This window comes from Lissotriton vulgaris, chromosome 9, assembly GCF_964263255.1.
Source record: "Lissotriton vulgaris chromosome 9, aLisVul1.2, whole genome shotgun sequence".
Taxonomy (NCBI): domain Eukaryota; kingdom Metazoa; phylum Chordata; class Amphibia; order Caudata; family Salamandridae; genus Lissotriton; species Lissotriton vulgaris.
In genome coordinates, this window is record NC_141697.1 from 835,992,928 (window position 1) to 836,015,961 (window position 23,034).

A 23,034-nucleotide genomic window follows, 5' to 3' on the forward strand; every position below is an offset into this window, starting at 1 on the left:
TTTGGATGGCTATGCTCATTTCAGTATTCCGGCTACCCCAGGATTGACAGGCAGAGCAAAGGAAGGTTTGGCTCTTTTAGTTTCACTGAATATGAATGGATTGTTAAAGCAGCTTGATTCAGGTTCCCAAAATTGTCTAATTGTAGAATTGTCTGTCACTAAATTTCCTACTGTGTTATTTATTAATTTATATAATTCCCCCGATAGTGTCAGTCTATATGAACACCTAGTGTCCCTTGAGGAATTCCTTGAAGACTATAGAAGCAAACAGAACACCTCTGAGGTTTTCCTCATGGGCGACTTTATTATTCATCCCTGTAGCCTAGAGTGCATTTTGGAAGATAGCGAGGGGCCCCCAACACTTGCTTCCAACGCACTTCCAACACACGAAGCAAGGGGAAGCTTTGGAGAACCTTTTAGCCTTCCTGAATCTCTATGAATCAGGCTGCGGTGTTGGAGGACCAAGGTCAATAACATTTAAGGGTAGTCCCACAGGAACAGTCATCGACTACATTTTTTTGTCATCCTTAGTTTTGTCAAATGTTTTAAATTATTAAGTAGTAGGCTCAGTTTTTAGCGATCACAACCCTGTGACACTAGAGGTGGTCTCGGGAGCTTTTGCGTTTTAAAGATGCGCATGTTCTAACTGTTACGGATTTGCTGCCTAAAGATCAGGGCAGAAGACTGAAATGAGCTAATTTGATCCCAGAAAACTTCTTGCATGATGTTCTGGGCAAGGTCGAATTGGAGGTGGGAATTTGTCTGGACCACTTAGCCCCTAACACCAAGACAGTTGAGGCATTTAATGTAATATGCCAACAAGTAAATAATGACTTGAGGGCTAAAAATTTATCTTGCAGTCAAAGAGGTAAAAAATGGTTTGATCATAACTGTTCTAAAGCACACTCCGCCCTTTATAAAGCACTGAAAGAATCGCCCAGAAATAGAACACAAATAGCAATATTAAGGAAAATATATAAACAAGCTATTCATGCTCGCAAACCCCAGATTAATAGTGAAGCCTGGTCTGACTTGCTATCAGAAGAGGCCTTGCCGGATAGCGCTAAATTCTGGGCCATTATCAACCAGCCTTTTTTCTCTGGGGTAGAGAATCATATACTGGAATGTACCATCCCGGTATACACCCGTTACAACGCATCTTTTACTCTGCACTACCATTACAACGCGACTTTTACAACGCATACCATTACAACGCATTGCGCTGGGGGGCGCTCTAGGATAGGGAATAAGTATAATTTACTATCCAACACCTTCCCTAGGGTCCACGGGGACTGGAGTTAGAATAGTAAATTATACTTACCACTATCCAGCACCTCAAAGCGCTATGCGTTGTAATGGTATGCGTTGTAATGGTCGCGTTGTAACGGTAGGTAGTTGTAATAGTATGCGTTGTAACATGGTACATCCACCATCCCAGATGAGCTATGGCTCACCCATTTTGGAAGTATTTTTTCCCAGCCGAGCCATGAGCCCTCTCAAGTGGCCCAAGTTTCCCGTCAATTAGGGCCTATAATGGCTTTTGGGGAGGCAGATGTTGAAAAAGCAATTAATGAAACACAAAAAAACAAGGCCCCTGGACCAGACTGGGTCCCTGCGGACCTGTATAAGAGTGCCCCGAAATTCTGGGCCAAGATCCTCACAAATGTCTTCAATGTCATAAGAGTAAATAATTTACCTGAGTCCTGGGCTAAGTCTATTATAATACCAATCTTCAAAAAGGGACAACGGGGAGACCCTGCCTGCTATAGGCCCATCTCCCTAATTGACTCTGCCGTCAAAATCTTAGGCAGAGTCATACTAGGTAGGCTGGCAGACTGGCTTGAGGACAGTGGGATCATGTCTAACGCTCAGTACAGCTTTAGGGCTAGGAGGAGCACCTTGGATCAGTGTTGAATCTCCAACTCTTATTCAGCAAATATACAATCGCTAAGGAGGGGTCTCTATATATGGCCTTTATGGACCTCTCCTCAGCTTTTGACCTAGTCAACAGGTCAAAATTGTGGAAGGTCCTTTTGGGATTAGGCATTGATCCCCCTTTAGTTGGATTTTTAGCCGACCTCCACTGTGGTCTCTTAGCGTCAGTCAGAGTCACCCAAGCATGGAGGTGCACAAGTCACTTTAAGTTGGAGGGAGGTCAGGCAAGGATGTATCCTGGCCCCCCTTCTCTTTACATTATATATAAATGCCTTAGAGCCAGCCTTCGCAGAGGCAACTGTGGACGTTCCGCGTGTAGGAGCAACCAACATACCGGTCCTCCTATACGCGGACGACGCAGTACTCTTAGTACGATCAGGTGTGGCCCTGAATAGACTGTTAGCCTCCTTTGGTGATTTTATGACATCGCTAGATCTGAAAATTAACACCTCAAAATCCCAGGTCATGGTGGTGGGAGATTTTAGCAGGAAAAGGAAATGTAAATCTTTCTTTTGTAGGGGGAGGAAGTAAAGAGGGTTCTATCTTTTCCTATTTGGGTGTCATCTTTGATGATAAAGGAACTTGGGGTCCCCAACAGAAGTCCAAAAGCAACGCAGTAGCCAGGTCGTCTGTGGCCCTGTTGGGTTTTGCCAAACGGATGGGCGCGAGACCAATGGAGGCTATACTTAAAGTTTACAAAGCAAAATGCTTGGCAATAGCCACCTATGGCTCTGCTATTTGGAGATATACAAATCAGGATAACATCCAGAAGGTGGAGAATACATTTTTAAGATCCCTCCTTTCCGTACCACAGTCCACCCCCACCTTTTCAACTCACTCAGAGCTGGGGCTGGGGTATGTTACAGACCTATTGAAATCTCCCCCCCTCCGTAATCTGCTGGATTAAAACCTGGCTTAACCAGGAAATCTCCCTAAACCACTTGATCCTTAAGGATTGCCTTGCTCTGGATAGAGCTTACAAGATCCCATGGCTGGTCTATATTAAGGTTATGTTCACGAAATTAGGCAGACCAGAGCTCTTTCATTCTCCAGGGTGTATAAAAAGAGAAGATTTTAGGGAGATTAAAATTGCCCTGTTAAATTTGTTTACTGTTGAGCGGGAGGCAACAGAGATGGAAAAACCATTTGGAAGAAGAAACTACGCATTAATAACTGCCCCTGGCCTTGAACCCTATCTTATTCTGGTAACAAGACCGTACCATCGGTTTCTTTTAACTAGATTTCGTTTGAATTTAATTCATTTTATGTTAGGTTCTTTTTTTTACCTGGGACACACAAGAAAAGGCTAAACCTTGTGATTGTGACAACTTTTCAATACAGGACACGCAACATTTCATGATGTTTTGTGATCACTATGCCGAAACTAGGAAAAAAATATCTGTTGCCGATCCTGAGGGAGGCGGGTTTTCTCCAGGTGAGGCCGGCTCTCTTGTTTTTGCAACTCCTATCTAGCGCACATGTCACTTTCCATGTAGCAAGTTATTTGGTAGCGTGTGTCCGTATCAATAAGAAGCGTCGTAGGTTACGGGGTATTCCTTTTAGTATATGAATTAATTGCACATCGGTTCTTTTTAAATGAAATACTGAGTTTTTAATCATGCTTTAATTTGTGTAATTTATATTTATTCTATATTTGTATTCGGTGGACTGCTGCTGTTTATTCCCTGTGATGTATTTGTATTTGTCTTTTTTTGATTTCTAATAATCGAATAAAAGTATTTTGACTGACTGACTGGTGGTATGTAGGTGCAGAGATATCAGGTTCTCAGAATATCGGTTTCTGGTCGGTATCCCTGCAGCTAAATCTAACCAACTCATAATGAAAGTTTTAGATGGCTAATTTTCCTAAAGTTTCACAAGCTGTTTTTGTCCTGGGAAAGAAAAATAACCTTGAGGATGTGGAATAACTTGAGAAAGTTGTCAATATTAGTGGTAAGCGAGTGCAGATCTGGGATTGTTGGTCGGGTAAGGTGTCCTGGACAAAGAAAACCTGTAGTCTCCCTTGGTGAAGCATTGTCTAGAGGTGGGAGTTACGGGCAGTTTGAACTTGCACCATTAGCTCCTGCCCCACCTTAACCCAAGGTGTTACCAGGTGCACAGCTGCACCTGTTAAAGCTGGGTCCGATGTTCCCACACCAAGTGATCCTTGGTGCGGAGCCACTGGGCCACATGGAATTGGCTCAATTGGCTGCAGTCAACTCCACAAAATAGCTTATATGCACCTATTTGTTCCAATTAATTCTCAGTATCTTTGCACCTATGTGACATTGTGTGCATGCATTATGCATGAGAGATGCATGGTTTTCTGGTGCCCTAGGTGAAGTGACTTTCTGATACTCCCGGGCAATGGGGTACACATTTGGTCAATTTTAGGGTAAAATAGTGTCATTTGTTTATGGCGCCCTTGAATCTGTCTCGTAGGGCTTGGAACAATACAGTCAATGTGTTATGATATGTGTAGCACATAAGGATTATCCTATTGTTGTAAGTGTTAGACCTGGTATCGTTTGGTGTAGTTTACCCTGACTTTTTGCTTTCTAACCTCCAGTTTTAGGTTTTGCCTGGCGAAAGCTGCGCTCTGCGCAGCTTTTTCGCGCAGGTGAAAACCTAATGAGTATAGTAGGGGAGACAGGAACGGCCACCGTCTTCCATTGGCTAGCTCCATAAATGGAGGCTAGCCATTGGAAGACGGGCCTGTCCGTCAATGCCGGACCAGATTCGGGGCCTTCCCGAGAATTTTTGGCTTTTGGCTATGTCACGCTACGTCAGCCGAAAGCCGGGAACACCCCCGAATCTGGTCCGGCATTGACGGCACCCGGAAGAAGTCCAGGTGAGTGCTTGCTTTTATTTTTTGGCCGTTCCCACCCCCTCTACTGCTCTCCGTGTCCCCGGCCCCCGTTCCCGCCCCCGCCCTCCTCCCGCTCTCCGTGTCTCCGGCCCCCGTTCCCGCCCCCCTCCCGCTGGTGCCCGTGCTTTGCTCTACAATGCCCGTTCCCGCCGGCGACTGCACCCGTGGTCTCCTCTTCGCCTCTGTCCGCTCGGAAAAGGGTAGCCGTGTCTAGATGTGATCTTTTAATCTCGGCTGGCCACAATTCAAACAAAACTTTTCCGTATAACTCTAGCTATCCCCTTTTTGCATATAAAAAAACATATGGCTTTGCCGCTATAAAAAATGATGGCTGGAAAACACTGACCCATTAATAGACTGCGGACTGATTATACGTTATTGTTCTGCTGCGCAGTCACGTGACGGCCAATGGGCGGGCACACTGCCTCCAACTTATTAGGTGACTGTACTACTCGCTGCCTCCAAGTTGTTACATGAAATATGCAGTTTCCATTTTTTTTTACTGGAGGTCCCGCTCTGACGTGTGAGAGTCTGTCGTGTGAGAGTCTGTCGACCTCGGGGCCGCTCAGCAATTACTATGTGGACTCCTTCCTGCTGCACGACAGCGAGGAGCTGGTGCAGTCGAGGTATGCGGCCGCCGCCGCCTTGGGCCCACTGGCACCCCCGGGCCGGCTGCCGGACCACGCCAAGTTCACCCCCTGCAGCTTCCAGTCCAAGAGCCCGGTCTTCGGCAGCTCCTGGAACCCCGTGCACCCAGCAGGAGGCGCTGGCACCGTGTACCACCATCACCACCCCTAGGCGCCCGAGGCCGGCAGGTACATGTGCTCCTGGCTGGAGCCTGTGCCAGAGGGCCTCTCCTTCCCCAGCCTGCCCTCGGCCAGGCACTACGGCGGCATCAAGCCCGAGCCTCTGCAAGGCGCCTGCCGCGGGGACTGCACCACCTTTGACAGCCACACGCTCTCACTGTCCGACTACGGGACCTCCCCAGCCGACAAGCAGGGGGGCAGAGAGGGGACCTTCCCGGAGACGGCTGCGGAGAGCGAGGCCAGCGGGTACAAGCCCCCCACCGACCCCAGTAAGTGCACACACCCACCTACCGCTGCTGCACACTGGAGGGGCACCGCAAGGCATTTTCAAAACAAACCTGCTCTCTCACTTTATTTATCTTTACATTTAGATGACAATGTAACTCGACACAAAGGTGACACATTGTCGCACTCAAAGCGACGTAGATTCATATCTCGCCACAATACACATGTGTATTGGCAACATCTCCACGTCACGATTCGTTGCCACACTGCCCTTACCGGGCGTTCAGCACTGGCGTAGGCATGCATTGAACCACACGCATGACCTTGTCGGGAGAAACTCATGCAGACCCTGGATTGAAACACGAGTTACACACATTGTGTCCCTAGGCGTGAGGGTGTGTGTCTGCACGTGCGTGTAAGGATCCACGCGTGTGTAAGGTGTAGGTTGTGTGCGAGCGCGTGTGCTTACGTATTTGAATGAATATATTATTGTTTGTGAATACAGAGTCTAGTGTGCTGGCGACTCTGTGTGTATGTGTGTGTCCATAATGGGTGTATATGAAAGGTTTGTGCATTTATATTCCCCTTCTAATCCTTGTGTGTGTGTCTCTCTCTGCCCATGGCTCGCAGTGTGTGGGGCTCGCAGTGTGTGGGGGGGGGGGCTCTGTGTGGGGGGCTCTGTGTGGCTGTGTGTGTGGGGGGTCTGTGGGGGTGTGTGTGAGGGGGGCTCTGTGGGTGTGTGTGAGGGGGGGATCTGTGGGTGTGTGTGTGTGTGTGTGGGGGGGCTCTGTGTGTGTGTGGGGGGGCTCTCTGTGGGTGTATGTGTGTCATTTGCGAGAGATTAAGCTATTGGCATTGTAAATGACAATGCCAATTATTTATGTTAAAAAAAAAGATAAATAAAAATAATGTCAAGAGCAATGCCAATAGCTCTAACTTTCAAAAAGGCAAAACCATTGCATTGTAAATGCTTGTTTGACTTAGTTTTTGCTGACTTTAGGACTCTTGAGCACTTTACCACTGCTGACCAGTGCTAAAGTGCATGTGCTCTGTATCTCAAATATGACAATTGGCATCCATGATTGGCATATTTGGTTTACTTATAGGGCCCTACTAAAATGCACTACCTGTGCCCAGTGCCTATAAATCAAAGGCTACTAGTGTGCCACCCACCTATGTAGCCTTTTAACTATGTCTCGGGCCTGCCACTGCAGAGCCTGTGTGTGCAGTTTTAAACTGCCATTTCGACCTGGTAATTCACCTACTTGCCAGGACCAAACCTTCCCTTTTATGACATATAGGTCACCCTTAGGCCCTGGACAGCCATGGGCAGAGTTGTTATTAAAAGATATAAAATGTAATCTTAAGTTTTACATTGCCAAACTTCATTCATATTTGGGCTGTTAATTCCCCAACACAGGGACCTTAAGTCACTGGCTTAAGTACTGAGCAGCTTCAATTGTTAAATCTTGCAATATGTGCAAATGATAGATCTGCCTCACATGTGATGTCACGTCCTGCCGTGATGTCACTTCCTGCCGTGATGTCACTTCCTGCCGTGATGTCACTTCCTGTGACGCCACGTAAATTGGAGAGTCCCCCCACTTCTTTTTTTAGGACTTCAGCCCTGGACCTGGGGTGAATCCTGCCGCACAAGACACGAGCCACAATCCACATGGGACGACTGTTTTAAGCATAGCGGGCTGGACCTGTGGTGACTCCTGCCGCACGTACCACGAGCCACTAGCCACACAGGAATACTGCTGTAAGCCCCAATACGGCAGTATGGACCCAAACTCTCCCACGCAGATGCTACAGCTGCCAGGGGGAACTCATGCTTGTGCTCTTGCAAATACAGCTGCAGTGGGAGGGGAAATCACAGGAACACTCACTCTGCTTTGGTTGGCCCCCACACGGCTTAGCGGCTCCCCAGGCTGATGGACGGCTCCTGGGCAGCTCCTGCACTGTTCAATGTCTGCTGCTCCAACTTCGGCTGATTTCCGCATACCTCAAGACGCCCTGCCAACCGGAGCTCCTGGGCACCAACCCCCTCTAGTGGCCGCCACCCAACGTCCGCCGCCAGACCGCTGCCACCCGAGAGCGAGAGAATCGAGTGAGGGAGCAAAGATCCAGGACCGGAATGACAGTAATGGCAACAGGTAGGCGAGGTGAGGAGCAGGCGTAGGGGCTGTCCGTCTGTCTGTCCGAGAACAGGAAAAAGCAACCCAGTCAAAATCCGGCGAAGAAACTTGCTCCCACCGCGTTAAACACCTCAAAAGGTCCGGTAGCTACTGCCGCTGACTTGGGGGGGCGCGGCTCTGTGTTTTACTGGCGTTTTGACTGTATTCGCAGCCGAACTGCTCCCAGCTCCTCGCAACAAAACGTGGACTGGAGTCCCCAAACTGGTGAGAACTGTGAGCACTATTAGCTAGAACCAACACACTGCATGCCACAATGATGTGGGTGCACATTTTCAGTCCAATATATTTGAAGTAGTCTCTCTAGGGCAGTGACACTCTTCAGTGGGAATAGTGCATCTGTCACTACAGTATTCTTTATGGCTACTGACACCTAAAATGTATGTTCTTTTCAGGTTTGGTTGTCTGCTGCACCCTCAACTCATCGGTACAAAAGGGGGTGGTGATGGACGGAATATCTGAACCAATCAAACACTCACACCCAGTCAACAGATCTGGGTTTAATCCATCACCGATTTTTAGTCCATTCTGCCACCCCAGTTCAGACATGGCCATATGCAAATCAGTCTGACCCTGTGCCTCATGGAAACAGTCCAGCCCGAACTGCCAAGCCATGCCTTCCCTGGACCGGGTTCAAGCTTCCTAGGACCGGTTTCTGGCATTAGGAGGTGATGGCCTTATGATTATATTTCAGGGACATGAGACTTTTTTGCCAGTTCTTTTTCGGAGAATTCCTAATGGCGATGCCCATTTCAGTAGTTCAAGCCTACTAAGGAGGCAAGTACACAACACCAGAGTTGAAATTTCTGCTGGGTGTCTACTCTCCCTGCAGACTGGGCCTTGGGCTGGCAAACCTTCAGTCTTTTTGCTGCCTTGATCTCTGGAGAGAAAGAAAACCTACCTCTCTGCACAAGAATCTGGACTGTGCCAGTCAAGAAAGTCAGCTTAATCCAGAGAAGAAGAGATGGCCAAGGAATATCTGATTGGAAGATGGTTATGGAGTACTTTTTTAAGGAGCCAAAGGATTTCCATACTGCAGTTGACCAGGATGAATGTTGTTATGTTATGTAGTCTTATAAAGCACACTATCACCCCACGGGTATCATGTCGCTGGATTACATTAGTTCCTCTATTCGCACATATTACCATAAAGAAAGTCAGATGTTCTTGAAAGATGGCTGATCTACGTTATACCCTTGCAAACAGCATCATCTGGGTCATGGAACTATTTCATCATTGCTGACAGCGAGATTGATGAGCCAGAGCCCTGCCATCCTCATCAAAGACTTAAAAATATCATACTGGCTCTTTTGGTTTTATAATACTACTTTTATTGCCACATCTGGGATCTAAAAGACAGTACCTGGTTGATTCTGGTTAGACCTGTGACTCTCCTATTTGCCTTCACCACTGGAAATTCTGGATTCCAAAATTGAGGCCTTTAATGAAAAGGTACCACCCTTCGTACTTCTAGACCTTTAAAATAAACGGATAGGCAGGTAGACCCTAAACTGGTTGTTGGACTGCATTGTTCTTATGAACTTTGTCTCTAAGGTTGTGGCGATATTGCCAGTTGAAGCCATGGTCTAGCCAAGCCCTAAACTGGCTGATTTCCAGTTAGTACTGGTATCACAAATTAAATCAGTGGAATGGCAGAGAAGGCGTAAATCCCTATTTCCTCTCATATGCCGTTGTGAATAGCTACACTATTTAGGCTCGGCTCATATGGCAATTTGGCATCATTACCTACCCAGGGTATTTCAGAAACTTAGAGGCGCAGGCAAATCCAACGTGCTGTTGATTGCATGGATTCCAGTATATTTTCCTACCCAGAATGCCCCTCAAAGCTCCAACTTTAGCTAAAGTTGAATATTTTCCTCACATTTCTGTGAGGAAAAGTTCTGGAATCTGCAGGAATTTGTCATTTCTACTTCTTATGGTTCACACATGTTGTATTACTAAATATTGACCCATTTTGGCTATGTGGGAAACTGTTGTGTTTGGGTCCGGTTTGGTCTCCACCAGCCACCAGGGGAAACTTGCCTTGCTATGTGTTCTTACCTAGAATGCACTGCTAACATTAAACTTTGGCTAAAATCATGGATTCAAGACTGTAATGAACACTGTGACCATATAAAGTCAGTGTAGGCTTTGCATGGTCCATGGTTTGGTTAATTTTTTGTCCAGGTTATCAGGCCATTCACACAAGTTAGAGTGCACTTTTATCTGAAAAAGTGTGGGAACACTGAGTGGAAGCAATTTTATGGATTCCCCGCAAATGTAAAACTTTTTTGTCACAGAAAGGAGGAAAATGTGTGATTTTAATCGAAGTTTGAGATTTGCAGGGATTTCTAATTAAAAAAAAGTTGAGGAATCCATGCAAAATTTTACAAATCTCATATAATGTCAATTGGTAATCTAAAAAGAGGGAAAAACCCTTCCATGTAAAGGAGTGCTAACCAATGTACCAACATACCCATATCTGGGTGTGTTATTTGATGAAAATGGCACCTGGGTGGCACAGCGTGCTCCTAAAGAAAAACATTTTGGCAAGAGCAGTTGGAGCCTCACTGGATTTCGCTAGAAGATTAGGGAGCAAACCCGAACCACCACTGCTGAAGTTCTATAATGAGAAATGTCGGTATGACAATGTATGCTAGTGTGGTTGTGGGTCACAAGGAATGCAATTAAGTTCAAGGAGTTGAAAAAAAACACCTACGTAAACTCCTAGCTGCGTCTTCTAGCATTCCAGCGTTTGTGGTACATGAGGAATTAAGGCAGGGCTACATTACAGACAATATTGCTGTAGCACTCTTGATATGGTGGCTAAAAAAATTGGTCTAGAGATAAGCCAAACCTAAACCAAATTATTTTAGAGGACTGCATGATGTTAGACAGAGTTTCAGACATTCCCTGGTTAAAATAGGTCTCCCGGCGGCTTTCAGCTCTCGGGCAACCAGAGCTATTTAATCAACCAAGAAAGCTGCACCCTGAAGATGTGAAAGCTATAAAAACAACATTTTTAACGAGGAGACAACTGGATAGGGAAGTAAATGAACTTAAGAAACCCACATGTAGACATTTTAGGATTATAAGTCCTGGAATTTTAAATCGGCCTTTTTGGTCTTTAGTTAATAACCTACATCATCTTTTTCTTTTATCCAGATTTAGATATAATTGTATCCACTGGTCCCTAACTGTACCTAAAGGTTTATCAAAGTTAGGTACCCTGCAACCATGTGCATGTGGTAACTTCTCAGACCAAGACCTGTCACACTTTGTTTTTTTGTGGTTTTTATACTGAGCTGCTAGCTAAACCTATCCTGACACTTTTTAGAGATTGCTATGTTGCACAAGGAAGACCAGCACTGATCTATTTACAAATGCTTTCTTCCCCACTCATTTGTTATGGGGTTGCACTTTTCTTATCGGCGGTAATTTGTAAGAGGAAAAATCTGGTTTGATAACCGCAATGACTTGGGCCTATCTGAATATATTTATTTTAAAACAGATGTAATTTAACTGTGCTTTTAATTATATCTGCGGTGTAGTTTTAAACCTAAAATGTATTTTCTTTTATGCAAAATGTACTTTTATGGCCAGAACGTGGCCGAATAACGTTTTTATTCATGGATTGATCCCCATGTGTTTATTCAAGTAAGTCTCTGCTCCTCTATTTAGTAGATTCATACTTGGAGTTTTAATTTGGGATTCATGGGTTTGCATTCTCGATTTGCTATAGGTAATTAAAATAGCAATTTTCTCATTCACAGTGCCGGTAAAAAGACGAAACATTAAACAGCGCTTTGAAGTTGTAAAAGATACTTTGAAGTTGTAAAAGATGCTGCGTGACTGTCCCGTTGATGGCATGTGATTCCCTGATACCCTGCAGGAGAATACTAGGCTAATAAAATATGAAAGTATGAGAAATTGTGAAAACCAACTGGGAGTTATTGCTTCAAATTTCAGAGATATAACAGCAGTAGATTAATTTAACCCATTGATCTGACTAACCTGTATTTTTGAAGGATTTGTTAGAATGTATCATTCTTTTCCTGCCACATAATGTTATCTTCAGTGTTTATCATTCATGAATCACCTTTGCATTCATGTGAAACAAGTGCAGTGGCCGCAGTCAGCCTCTGTTGATTTCCGTTGTTATTGTTATCTCCTTCAGGTCGGCAGACATGTGGCGGCTGGGCTGTCTTATCTGGGAGGTGTTCAATGGGCCCTTTCCTCGGCCATCATCACTACGATCACTTGGAAAGGTATCAATATTGTCTTTTACAGTTAATTCTCAGTAGTCCTCTGAGCCATCATTCTTCCAGAACCAAGGTGTGGTGTAACCTAAAAGAACACCTTCCTCTGCTTTTAGAAACCTAAGGGCCCAATGACATTTTGTATAGAAGATGATCTGATATTGCTCTTTCGAACCATTGACTCTGTTGCAGTTTTAACGCTTTTATAAAAATTAAAAAAAACGTTATTTTCATTATGTATGTCAATAAACAATGCAGCATTAATAAGAATACAGTTACAGCACAGATACATTGTGCAGCATGAGCAAAGTAACAATGGACAATAACATAATATGGGTATTAAAAAGAAAGAAAAGGGATGATCAGGTAATCACTCCACTACAAGTAGAACCATGACATGGAATGTTAATGACCAATAACAGTGCAATGATCATCAGCAAATATCCCAAAAATGCCCCACTAACACCAGGGAAGAGCAACAGAATCCCACTCGGGTATCATGACATACAGAATCATTACCAGGACTACACAAGCCAGCAACAACTTTTATGGTCTGTCTTCCTGAACCAGACCATGCACTAACTGCAACAGTTGCAATAACATAATAAAAGGCAACAATTTAACACATCCAATGAAGGGCCAAAACATCAAACGTAAGGTGTCAGCCACGTGTGACACGTCCAATGTGATATACTTACTCAAATGCCCATGTGGAAAAGTCTACGTGGGCAAGACTGAACAGAAAATCAAAGTTTGCATCAATGAACATAAGTCAAATATAAGAACACGGAATGTTAAATCTACCGTGGCGATGCACTTTATGGAAGAACATCAAAACATTTCCCAACTGAAATTCATGGTCTTAGAAGTCATCGAAAAAATGGAAGGCAGGGATAACAACAAATACCTACTACGCCGAGAACTTTTGAATAAGCAAATTTAACTCCGGCAAACCCAACGGGTTAAATGATCGAATAGAACTGGCATGTTATCTTTGATACAACCACTATATACGGCCACTGTGGCGTAATGTTCTGTTATTATGGTACAGAAGGTGGAATGACTACATTATGTGTACTGACCGATTTGAGTACTCATGAGCGAGAATGTGGTAGTACCTTTACATTCCTACACTTGACTCATTTGACCTTATAGTACACTCACACAAACCCCCCCCTTTTTTTACTCGCTTGCACTTAGAATTTTTTAGAATTTTCATTTTATACATTCCATCGACGAGATTTCCCAGCGTTTTTTACAAAGTTTGCATTATCAGTTTTTTACAACGTTTGCATTATTAGTTTGTCCGCTCTAATCCATTGAGATTAAGAATACGAATTAGTCTGTTTTCCCGTACCGGCCAAGGGCGTCAGATCACATGACGTCCATTAGCCAATACGCGTACATGCCCCAAAACAATACGGAAGCGTCGACCGAATTCGGCACCCTAATAGCAGAGAAAACACTGCCGCAGCCACCTTTAAGTAAGTTCCTCGAACCGCGATAGCATTACGAATAATAAGCCACTACGTTTTTTAGCTGTTGTTCACAGTCAATAACTTGCGCTTTTCACCTTACTACAGATGCCAATAGAACTTAATCGACAAGCTCGTAAGTGTACAATCGCATTTTTTGAGGTCTCATATGTTCACCATTTTGCACGAACCCACACTTAAACGCATAAGGCAATACACACTTGGAAGCTCACTAGTCACCAGGGGTTTTAAGGAGGTACACCTAATGCAACAAAACACACAGTACTGTTGTTTTTGATACTGATGATAAAATACGTGCTATGATTTTCATGTTTTAGAGATGCTCCCGGAACGAAGGGCAGTTCGCCCAAAATGCATAGGAGCCATCTAAGCTCATGTGGAAATTGATTGATTTCTGAAAAATATGCAAAAAGAAATGATAATTTCTGAAAAGGCATTTGAATGTTAAGAAAATGATGAAAAATTAAACATATGGTTTAAAATGCACTCAGCTTCGTGGAGTCCTTGTTTACAGGTAACCAGTGCCCAAGGGGATGCAACCAATTTAGTTTGGAAGCACATTATTGATCGGACTTCCTGATTCTCATCTCCCTCATCTGTCTTACTCATTCTCATCTCCCTCATCTGTCTTACTCAAACGAAAGAGATATGTTGGGATATGGTCCCCATATATCTCTTCGGCAACTGCGGGGTGGCATAAGTGCATGATAATTGTCGGATTGTGTATTGCAATATGTCATATCTATTTGCCATTCCAAAATAGTTGGTAGGGGGCCTTTCATTCATCATACTGTGATTCTTCTCCTAGCTAGCAGAAGTCCCAATGCCACTAGACGTCAAAAAGACTTCGGCACATCACAGTCATAGCCTAATTAAGCCAGCAGTGGCACAGCCACTAGCGTATCACCCATAATATCACTTAGCAATTCAAACACTGTAACCCAGAATCTGTGCTCTCCAGCGCAATACCATGCCAAACGTTCAAATCTAGAGTTCTCCACTCTGCAGCACGAGGATCTGAAATCGGTTCTCAATCCATATTCAAGCAATCGAGTTGGGATATATTATACTCAATTAAAATATTTGAAATGTACTAATCGGTGGCGTCCATTCAGAGATGAATGATAAATCACCGAGCAGCAGTAGGCCAATTGCTTCTCAGTAATCTATATACCAAGCTCGTCCTGCCATTCCTTCCTAGCCTTGAAGGTAATAGAGCGCATGCTCATAAACATATAATATCGTAATTTCTCGTTGTGGGAATTTTGTTTGTACCAAATAGGTGGGTGAAGCCATTTCAGGGGGCTCTGCTAACTCCTCATCTAACAGAGGCCGCAGAGTGTTGCGCCCGTTAATAATGAAAATGTTGTCCGCATGGTTGGGTTATCTGCTTGCATCTGGATCTGTCCCCAATCGCGGAGCACCTTTATCAGCGAAAACAATCTCCCATATAACGCATTCAGAGTTCACTTAGAGTCGCCAACTCCGCTCCTTCCTGCCCTAATGTAAATTAACTGCACCACTCTAAGGGTAACTGAGGAGAGTAAAGTAAAGGTACACATTGCATCTTTGCCGATTTCTTCAGAAGGGACATTGGGACACCCACGTGGTCACGGACAGGGAAATGGCTCTGTCAAGTAGGTAAGAAGGCAGAGTCATCCGCGATACCCCACCTCGTTCCAAACTCAAGAGTGGCAAGACCATAGGGCCATGCATCCATAAATGAGCAAACATGGTCTGTGCTGCCCTATAATAAGCCTCAGTCAGGTGCATTAAGGCCACCCGCTGTATAAGGAAGAATAAATAAACAACAAGGGCGCCAATATCTGGAATATAAATTCAACATCAAAAAATTGCGGAAACCGTTGCTTTGATTGAAGCAAAAACAACTTGTTAACCATTAACGGTTTTATTCCTGGTTATAACATGATCATTTTTATATATTAGCACATTATTTGTCGTGCTTGGGAAATACAACATACAAAATGCAAAACTGTTTAAATATACAATATATACAAAAGATATACAATTTCAAGCATACTTCCATTCATTCATACACAATCCATACAAAACAGTGAAAACTAGAACAAAAAAATGAGAAGGGTTCGTCCAACCATCGGTTGATAAGTGAGTCCTAAATATTACTTTTCATATTTTGGCGATTTGTTATAGTTTGTACTTTTAACGAGCATTCTCGTTGGGCCAAATCAGATACAAAACAAGATTAGGGGTAACCAGACGTTGGACAAAAAGGTGGTCGACGCGTTTCAAACCCCTATCATTAGGGTGGGGTTCTCCTCAGGACCGGAATGGTTCTGAAAAAATAAAGATTGCTGAGTTTAGCGTGTGTTCCTAGAACATAGACGGTTGACTACAAAAAGGGATCGACTCCCTGTGTGCAACTGGAGTCTCCTACCTGATTGAACAATCACAGCGCCTTAGATGGCAGGCCGTAAGATATACCAAAGGAATGTATTCCCCATCAGACGTGATTTCAGCCGCTGTGCAGAGAAAACGCGACAACATTTACTATTGTGTCATACTTCACTCACACTTCCATACTGAAAACTCACTCGTGGGTCGGTGCGAAGTACTTACCCGCTGGGGTGCAGCTGGCTGCTAGGTGCTCGCAAGTTGTTTGTTTTGTTTAGGCGTCTGCTCCTATTCTGTAAAAAGGAGCAAGACCACGTTAGTTGTCTGGCGTTCTTGGCGCTGCTGCTACGAAAAGCTGCAGAGCGTGGTGGCTTACCGGTAAGCTGAAGGTATGAGTCCTTCTCCTGAGCCGGTTCTGCTAATGGAAACCGCTGGGATTACTCGGGTGGGAGTGGTGGCTCAGTACTTCCTGACTATGAGTGCGTCAGAGAGGATTCTGGGAATTGTGGTTCACGGTCGATCTGGTGGAAATGCGGACCAAACCCAGGACTGGATTTTTTCAGGTTTTAGACAGTGGGCTTGTAAATTTCCGAAATTTCGTTTAACCCCCGTGTGGCGGTGTTAAACTTCATGATAAGCATTGCCTCTCGTTGGGACAGTTGGGCATCTAAATCTCCGCCCCTCGGGTTTTGTTCAATTTTAGACAGAACAGTCCAGCGAATGTCAGTATTTGTGTGATTACACTTGGCCCAATGATTCACCAAAGGGGCATTTTCCACTCCCCTGCGAATACGTGATTTGTGTTGCGTAATCCTACACCTGATCTCTTGCGTAGTTTTGCCGATGTATACTCGGGGGCATGGGCACACAATTGCATATACCACGTTTTTGGACTTGCAATTCGTGAAGGTGTCGTGTTTCCAGTGAATGTCCTCAAACGTGAAAACTGAGTCTTCAATAGTCTCACTGCAGCAAGTGCATGTACCGCACTTGTGGTGTCCTTTAGCTGGAGGTAATCCAAACAAGCTTTGTAGTGAGGGAGCTTTCATAATGGGTAGTGCTGCCCTGACAACATAATTGGCTACGCATTTGTCTTTTTTATACGCAAACAGTGGTGGTACTGAAAAATCTTCATGCAAGTTCTTTAGAAGATGCCAGTTAGACATAATGAGCTTCCTGTGTAAATTTGTCGCTGGACAAAAAGTTGTGACACATACCATCCTTTTAACGTCTGGTTTACTCCTTCTCTCCAACAAGGTCTCACGGGGAGTCCACCAAGCCCGTTTGAGGGAATTTTTTAGTAGTTTTTTCGGATACCCTCTCTGGATAAGGCGGTCTTTTAAAAGTTCAGCGTGTTTGAAATATTCTTCCTTCGAGGAACAATTTCTGTGTATTCTCAGAAATTGCCCGAACGGCAGATTCTGTTTCAAACTCCGAGGGTGATTGCTAGAAAAATGTAGTGCCTTATTCCTGTCAGAAGGTTTATGGAACAATGTTGTACTTAAACTTCCATCCTGGGGTTCCACTTTGACGTCTAGGAAGTTGATGGATTCATAAGATGCTGAGACTGAGAACTGGATGTCAACAGTTCTAGAGTTCAGCCAGCAAACGAATTGGCCGAGGTCTTCATGGTCTCCTGTCCAGACCAAGAAGATGTCATCAATATATCTCATGTAGTGGGAGACATTCCTGCTGAACGGGTTGGTTTGGTATATAAATTTTTCTTCATATAACCCCATGAACATAATAGCTAGCTCAGGGGCAAAGGGGCAACCCATCGCCACCCCCTTTATTTGATAGAAAAATTCGGCATCAAATGAAAAAAAGTTTCTTTGCAGGGCAAACCTTGCAAGGTCAAGTATGAAGTCGGTAGGGACCCTCATTGGTCTTGTCCTTTTATCCAGGAATACCGTCAGGGTTTCCAGGGCTTGTTCTTGGGGGATCTGGGTGTATAAAGACACCACATCCAGTGTAACTAGGAGTTGTTTACTTGGGTCAAATTGAATGGTGGAAATGCGATTCAGGAACGAAGTGGTGTCCTGAAGATGAGCGGGAATTGTCTGAATAAAGGGTTTCAAAAAATGGTCGATGTATTTCGCAATGGGTTCAAACAGGGACTCACACCCTGAAATTATGGGGCGTCCTGGTGGATTACTCTCATCTTTATGTAATTTAGGGAGGACATAGAATACTGGCGTCCTGGGATTTTTATTCTGTAAGAACGCTAGCTCCTTTGGTCCAATAATGCCTTCATCAAAACCCTTTTGGATAATCTCAAATAATTGATCTTTTAATTCTGTAGTAGGATCTTTATTAATGCGTCTATAGCAATCCTGATCGTCCAGCTGGCGGTGTACTTCGGATTTGTATTTGTTTATATCCCATACTACCACCGCTCCGCCCTTGTCGGCCTGTTTGACGACTATGGTGTTGTCATTCTTAAACGTCGCAAGTGCCTCCTTTTCCGCTTTAGACAAATTAAACTTTACATATGACTTCTTTTTCTCGATCATCGAAATTCCTGATAGCAAAGTTGTTTCAAATGATAGAACCTCCTTTGGGATTTTGGGTCCTCTTGGGCAAAAAGTCGACTTTTTCTTAAGGCCAGTTGTTTCTTCCTGTATATTTTCTGAGATGTCCTGAAAAAATGTTTTTAATCGGATTTTGCGGCAGAACTCTAGTGTCTCTAGTTTCATTCTAGTAAAGTCCGTCGGTCTTGATGGGACAAAGTTAAGTCCTTTGGTGAGGATAGATGTTTCTGCTGCCGATAGCATCCTATTTGATAGGTTATAAATGGGCGAAATCTCTAATTGTTGTAAGATTTCTGGCGAGTTCTCATTTGCCATGGTTGTGTAAACCTGACCCGGCCTCTGGATTTCTGTTGGCCCCGTCCTAAAAAAGGCTGTTGGTTTTGCACTTGTTGTTGATACTGATTGGGGCGATTTGCTGCCCTGTTTTGATTTGGTCGACTGCTATTGTCTGGTTCACTCCCTGAAGAAGATGAAGTGTCCGAGAAAGTTAGAAATTTGCGGCGGGATCGTCCTTGATTGTCCTGTAGGAAACGACGGGAATCGGAATGAGTATAAAAATCCTTGTTGAGATATGGATAAATTGATTCTAATGAGAAGTTCTTTTTGTCCAATTCGTATTTATTATTTTTTTGAGTTACTGTAAAGTCCTTGAATTCTAGTATTTCCTTGTCAATTTTCTCCAAGAGAGTTTTTGAATCTGTTATTAATGCGTTGGTCTCAATTTCCTTTTTTAAGGTCTCTATTTCCTCTAGTTCTTTGATTGATATCCTGTGTGCGGTCTCAATGGTTAGCACCATGAGATCTCTGCTACACTTGGTTTCAATACCACTGAAGCCGATCACGATCACGATCCGGTGTATAAAAAAGGCTTCAGTGGTATTGAAACCAAGTGTAGCAGAGATCTCATGGTGCTAACCATTGAGACCGCACACAGGATATCAATCAAAGAACTAGAGGAAATAGAGACCTTAAAAAAGGAAATTGAGACCAACGCATTAATAACAGATTCAAAAACTCTCTTGGAGAAAATTGACAAGGAAATACTAGAATTCAAGGACTTTACAGTAACTCAAAAAAATAATAAATACGAATTGGACAAAAAGAACTTCTCATTAGAATCAATTTATCCATATCTCAACAAGGATTTTTATACTCATTCCGATTCCCGTCGTTTCCTACAGGACAATCAAGGACGATCCCGCCGCAAATTTCTAACTTTCTCGGACACTTCATCTTCTTCAGGGAGTGAACCAGACAATAGCAGTCGACCAAATCAAAACAGGGCAGCAAATCGCCCCAATCAGTATCAACAACAAGTGCAAAACCAACAGCCTTTTTTAGGACGGGGCCAACAGAAATCCAGAGGCCGGGTCAGGTTTACACAACCATGGCAAATGAGAACTCGCCAGAAATCTTACAACAATTAGAGATTTCGCCCATTTATAACCTATCAAATAGGATGCTATCGGCAGCAGAAACATCTATCCTCACCAAAGGACTTAACTTTGTCCCATCAAGACCGACGGACTTTACTAGAATGAAACTAGAGACACTAGAGTTCTGCCGCAAAATCCGATTAAAAACATTTTTTCAGGACATCTCAGAAAATATACAGGAAGAAACAACTGGCCTTAAGAAAAAGTCGACTTTTTGCCCAAGAGGACCCAAAATCCCAAAGGAGGTTCTATCATTTGAAACAACTTTGCTATCAGGAATTTCGATGATCGAGAAAAAGAAGTCATATGTAAAGTTTAATTTGTCTAAAGCGGAAAAGGAGGCACTTGCGACGTTTAAGAATGACAACACCATAGTCGTCAAACAGGCCGACAAGGGCGGAGCGGTGGTAGTATGGGATATAAACAAATACAAATCCGAAGTACACCGCCAGCTGGACGATCAGGATTGCTATAGACGCATTAATAAAGATCCTACTACAGAATTAAAAGATCAATTATTTGAGATTATCCAAAAGGGTTTTGATGAAGGCATTATTGGACCAAAGGAGCTAGCGTTCTTACAGAATAAAAATCCCAGGACGCCAGTATTCTATGTCCTCCCTAAATTACATAAAGATGAGAGTAATCCACCAGGACGCCCCATAATTTCAGGGTGTGAGTCCCTGTTTGAACCCATTGCGAAATACATCGACCATTTTTTGAAACCCTTTATTCAGACAATTCCCGCTCATCTTCAGGACACCACTTCGTTCCTGAATCGCATTTCCACCATTCAATTTGACCCAAGTAAACAACTCCTAGTTACACTGGATGTGGTGTCTTTATACACCCAGATCCCCCAAGAACAAGCCCTGGAAACCCTGACGGTATTCCTGGATAAAAGGACAAGACCAATGAGGGTCCCTACCGACTTCATACTTGACCTTGCAAGGTTTGCCCTGCAAAGAAACTTTTTTTCATTTGATGCCGAATTTTTCTATCAAATAAAGGGGGTGGCGATGGGTTGCCCCTTTGCCCCTGAGCTAGCTATTATGTTCATGGGGTTATATGAAGAAAAATTTATATACCAAACCAACCCGTTCAGCAGGAATGTCTCCCACTACATGAGATATATTGATGACATCTTCTTGGTCTGGACAGGAGACCATGAAGACCTCGGCCAATTCGTTTGCTGGCTGAACTCTAGAACTGTTGACATCCAGTTCTCAGTCTCAGCATCTTATGAATCCATCAACTTCCTAGACGTCAAAGTGGAACCCCAGGATGGAAGTTTAAGTACAACATTGTTCCGTAAACCTTCTGACAGGAATAAGGCACTACATTTTTCTAGCAATCACCCTCGGAGTTTGAAACAGAATCTGCCGTTCGGGCAATTTCTGAGAATACACAGAAATTGTTCCTCGAAGGAAGAATATTTCAAACACGCTGAACTTTTAAAAGACCGCCTTATCCAGAGAGGGTATCCGAAAAAACTACTAAAAAATTCCCTCAAACGGGCTTGGTGGACTCCCCGTGAGACCTTGTTGGAGAGAAGGAGTAAACCAGACGTTAAAAGGATGGTATGTGTCACAACTTTTTGTCCAGCGACAAATTTACACAGGAAGCTCATTATGTCTAACTGGCATCTTCTAAAGAACTTGCATGAAGATTTTTCAGTACCACCACTGTTTGCGTATAAAAAAGACAAATGCGTAGCCAATTATGTTGTCAGGGCAGCACTACCCATTATGAAAGCTCCCTCACTACAAAGCTTGTTTGGATTACCTCCAGCTAAAGGACACCACAAGTGCGGTACATGCACTTGCTGCAGTGAGACTATTGAAGACTCAGTTTTCACGTTTGAGGACATTCACTGGAAACACGACACCTTCACGAATTGCAAGTCCAAAAACGTGGTATATGCAATTGTGTGCCCATGCCCCCGAGTATACATCGGCAAAACTACGCAAGAGATCAGGTGTAGGATTACGCAACACAAATCACGTATTCGCAGGGGAGTGGAAAATGCCCCTTTGGTGAATCATTGGGCCAAGTGTAATCACACAAATACTGACATTCGCTGGACTGTTCTGTCTAAAATTGAACAAAACCCGAGGGGCGGAGATTTAGATGCCCAACTGTCCCAACGAGAGGCAATGCTTATCATGAAGTTTAACACCGCCACACGGGGGTTAAACGAAATTTCGGAAATTTACAAGCCCACTGTCTAAAACCTGAAAAAATCCAGTCCTGGGTTTGGTCCGCATTTCCACCAGATCGACCGTGAACCACAATTCCCAGAATCCTCTCTGACGCACTCATAGTCAGGAAGTACTGAGCCACCACTCCCACCCGAGTAATCCCAGCGGTTTCCATTAGCAGAACCGGCTCAGGAGAAGGACTCATACCTTCAGCTTACCGGTAAGCCACCACGCTCTGCAGCTTTTCGTAGCAGCAGCGCCAAGAACGCCAGACAACTAACGTGGTCTTGCTCCTTTTTACAGAATAGGAGCAGACGCCTAAACAAAACAAACAACTTGCGAGCACCTAGCAGCCAGCTGCACCCCAGCGGGTAAGTACTTCGCACCGACCCACGAGTGAGTTTTCAGTATGGAAGTGTGAGTGAAGTATGACACAATAGTAAATGTTGTTGCGTTTTCTCTGCACAGCGGCTGAAATCACGTCTGATGGGGAATACATTCCTTTGGTATATCTTACGGCCTGCCATCTAAGGCGCTGTGATTGTTCAATCAGGTAGGAGACTCCAGTTGCACACAGGGAGTCGATCCCTTTTTGTAGTCAACCGTCTATGTTCTAGGAACACACGCTAAACTCAGCAATCTTTATTTTTTCAGAACCATTCCGGTCCTGAGGAGAACCCCACCCTAATGATAGGGGTTTGAAAC

General features: G+C 44.0%; 1 protein-coding gene and 1 pseudogene across 1 annotated transcript in view; both read left to right on the forward strand.

The window, feature by feature from the left end:
* SCYL1 (SCY1 like pseudokinase 1) overlaps positions 1-23,034 on the forward strand; it is a 1,168,528-nt gene that overhangs the window by 257,444 nt on the left and 888,050 nt on the right. Inside the window, exon 5 of the mRNA XM_086938572.1 lies at positions 12,211-12,301. Within this exon, the coding sequence (XP_086794698.1) occupies positions 12,211-12,301 (91 nt within the window). The remainder of the gene's footprint in view (positions 1-12,210; positions 12,302-23,034) is intronic.
* On the forward strand, positions 5,285-9,104 carry LOC147692335 (homeobox protein Hox-A9-like; annotated as a pseudogene).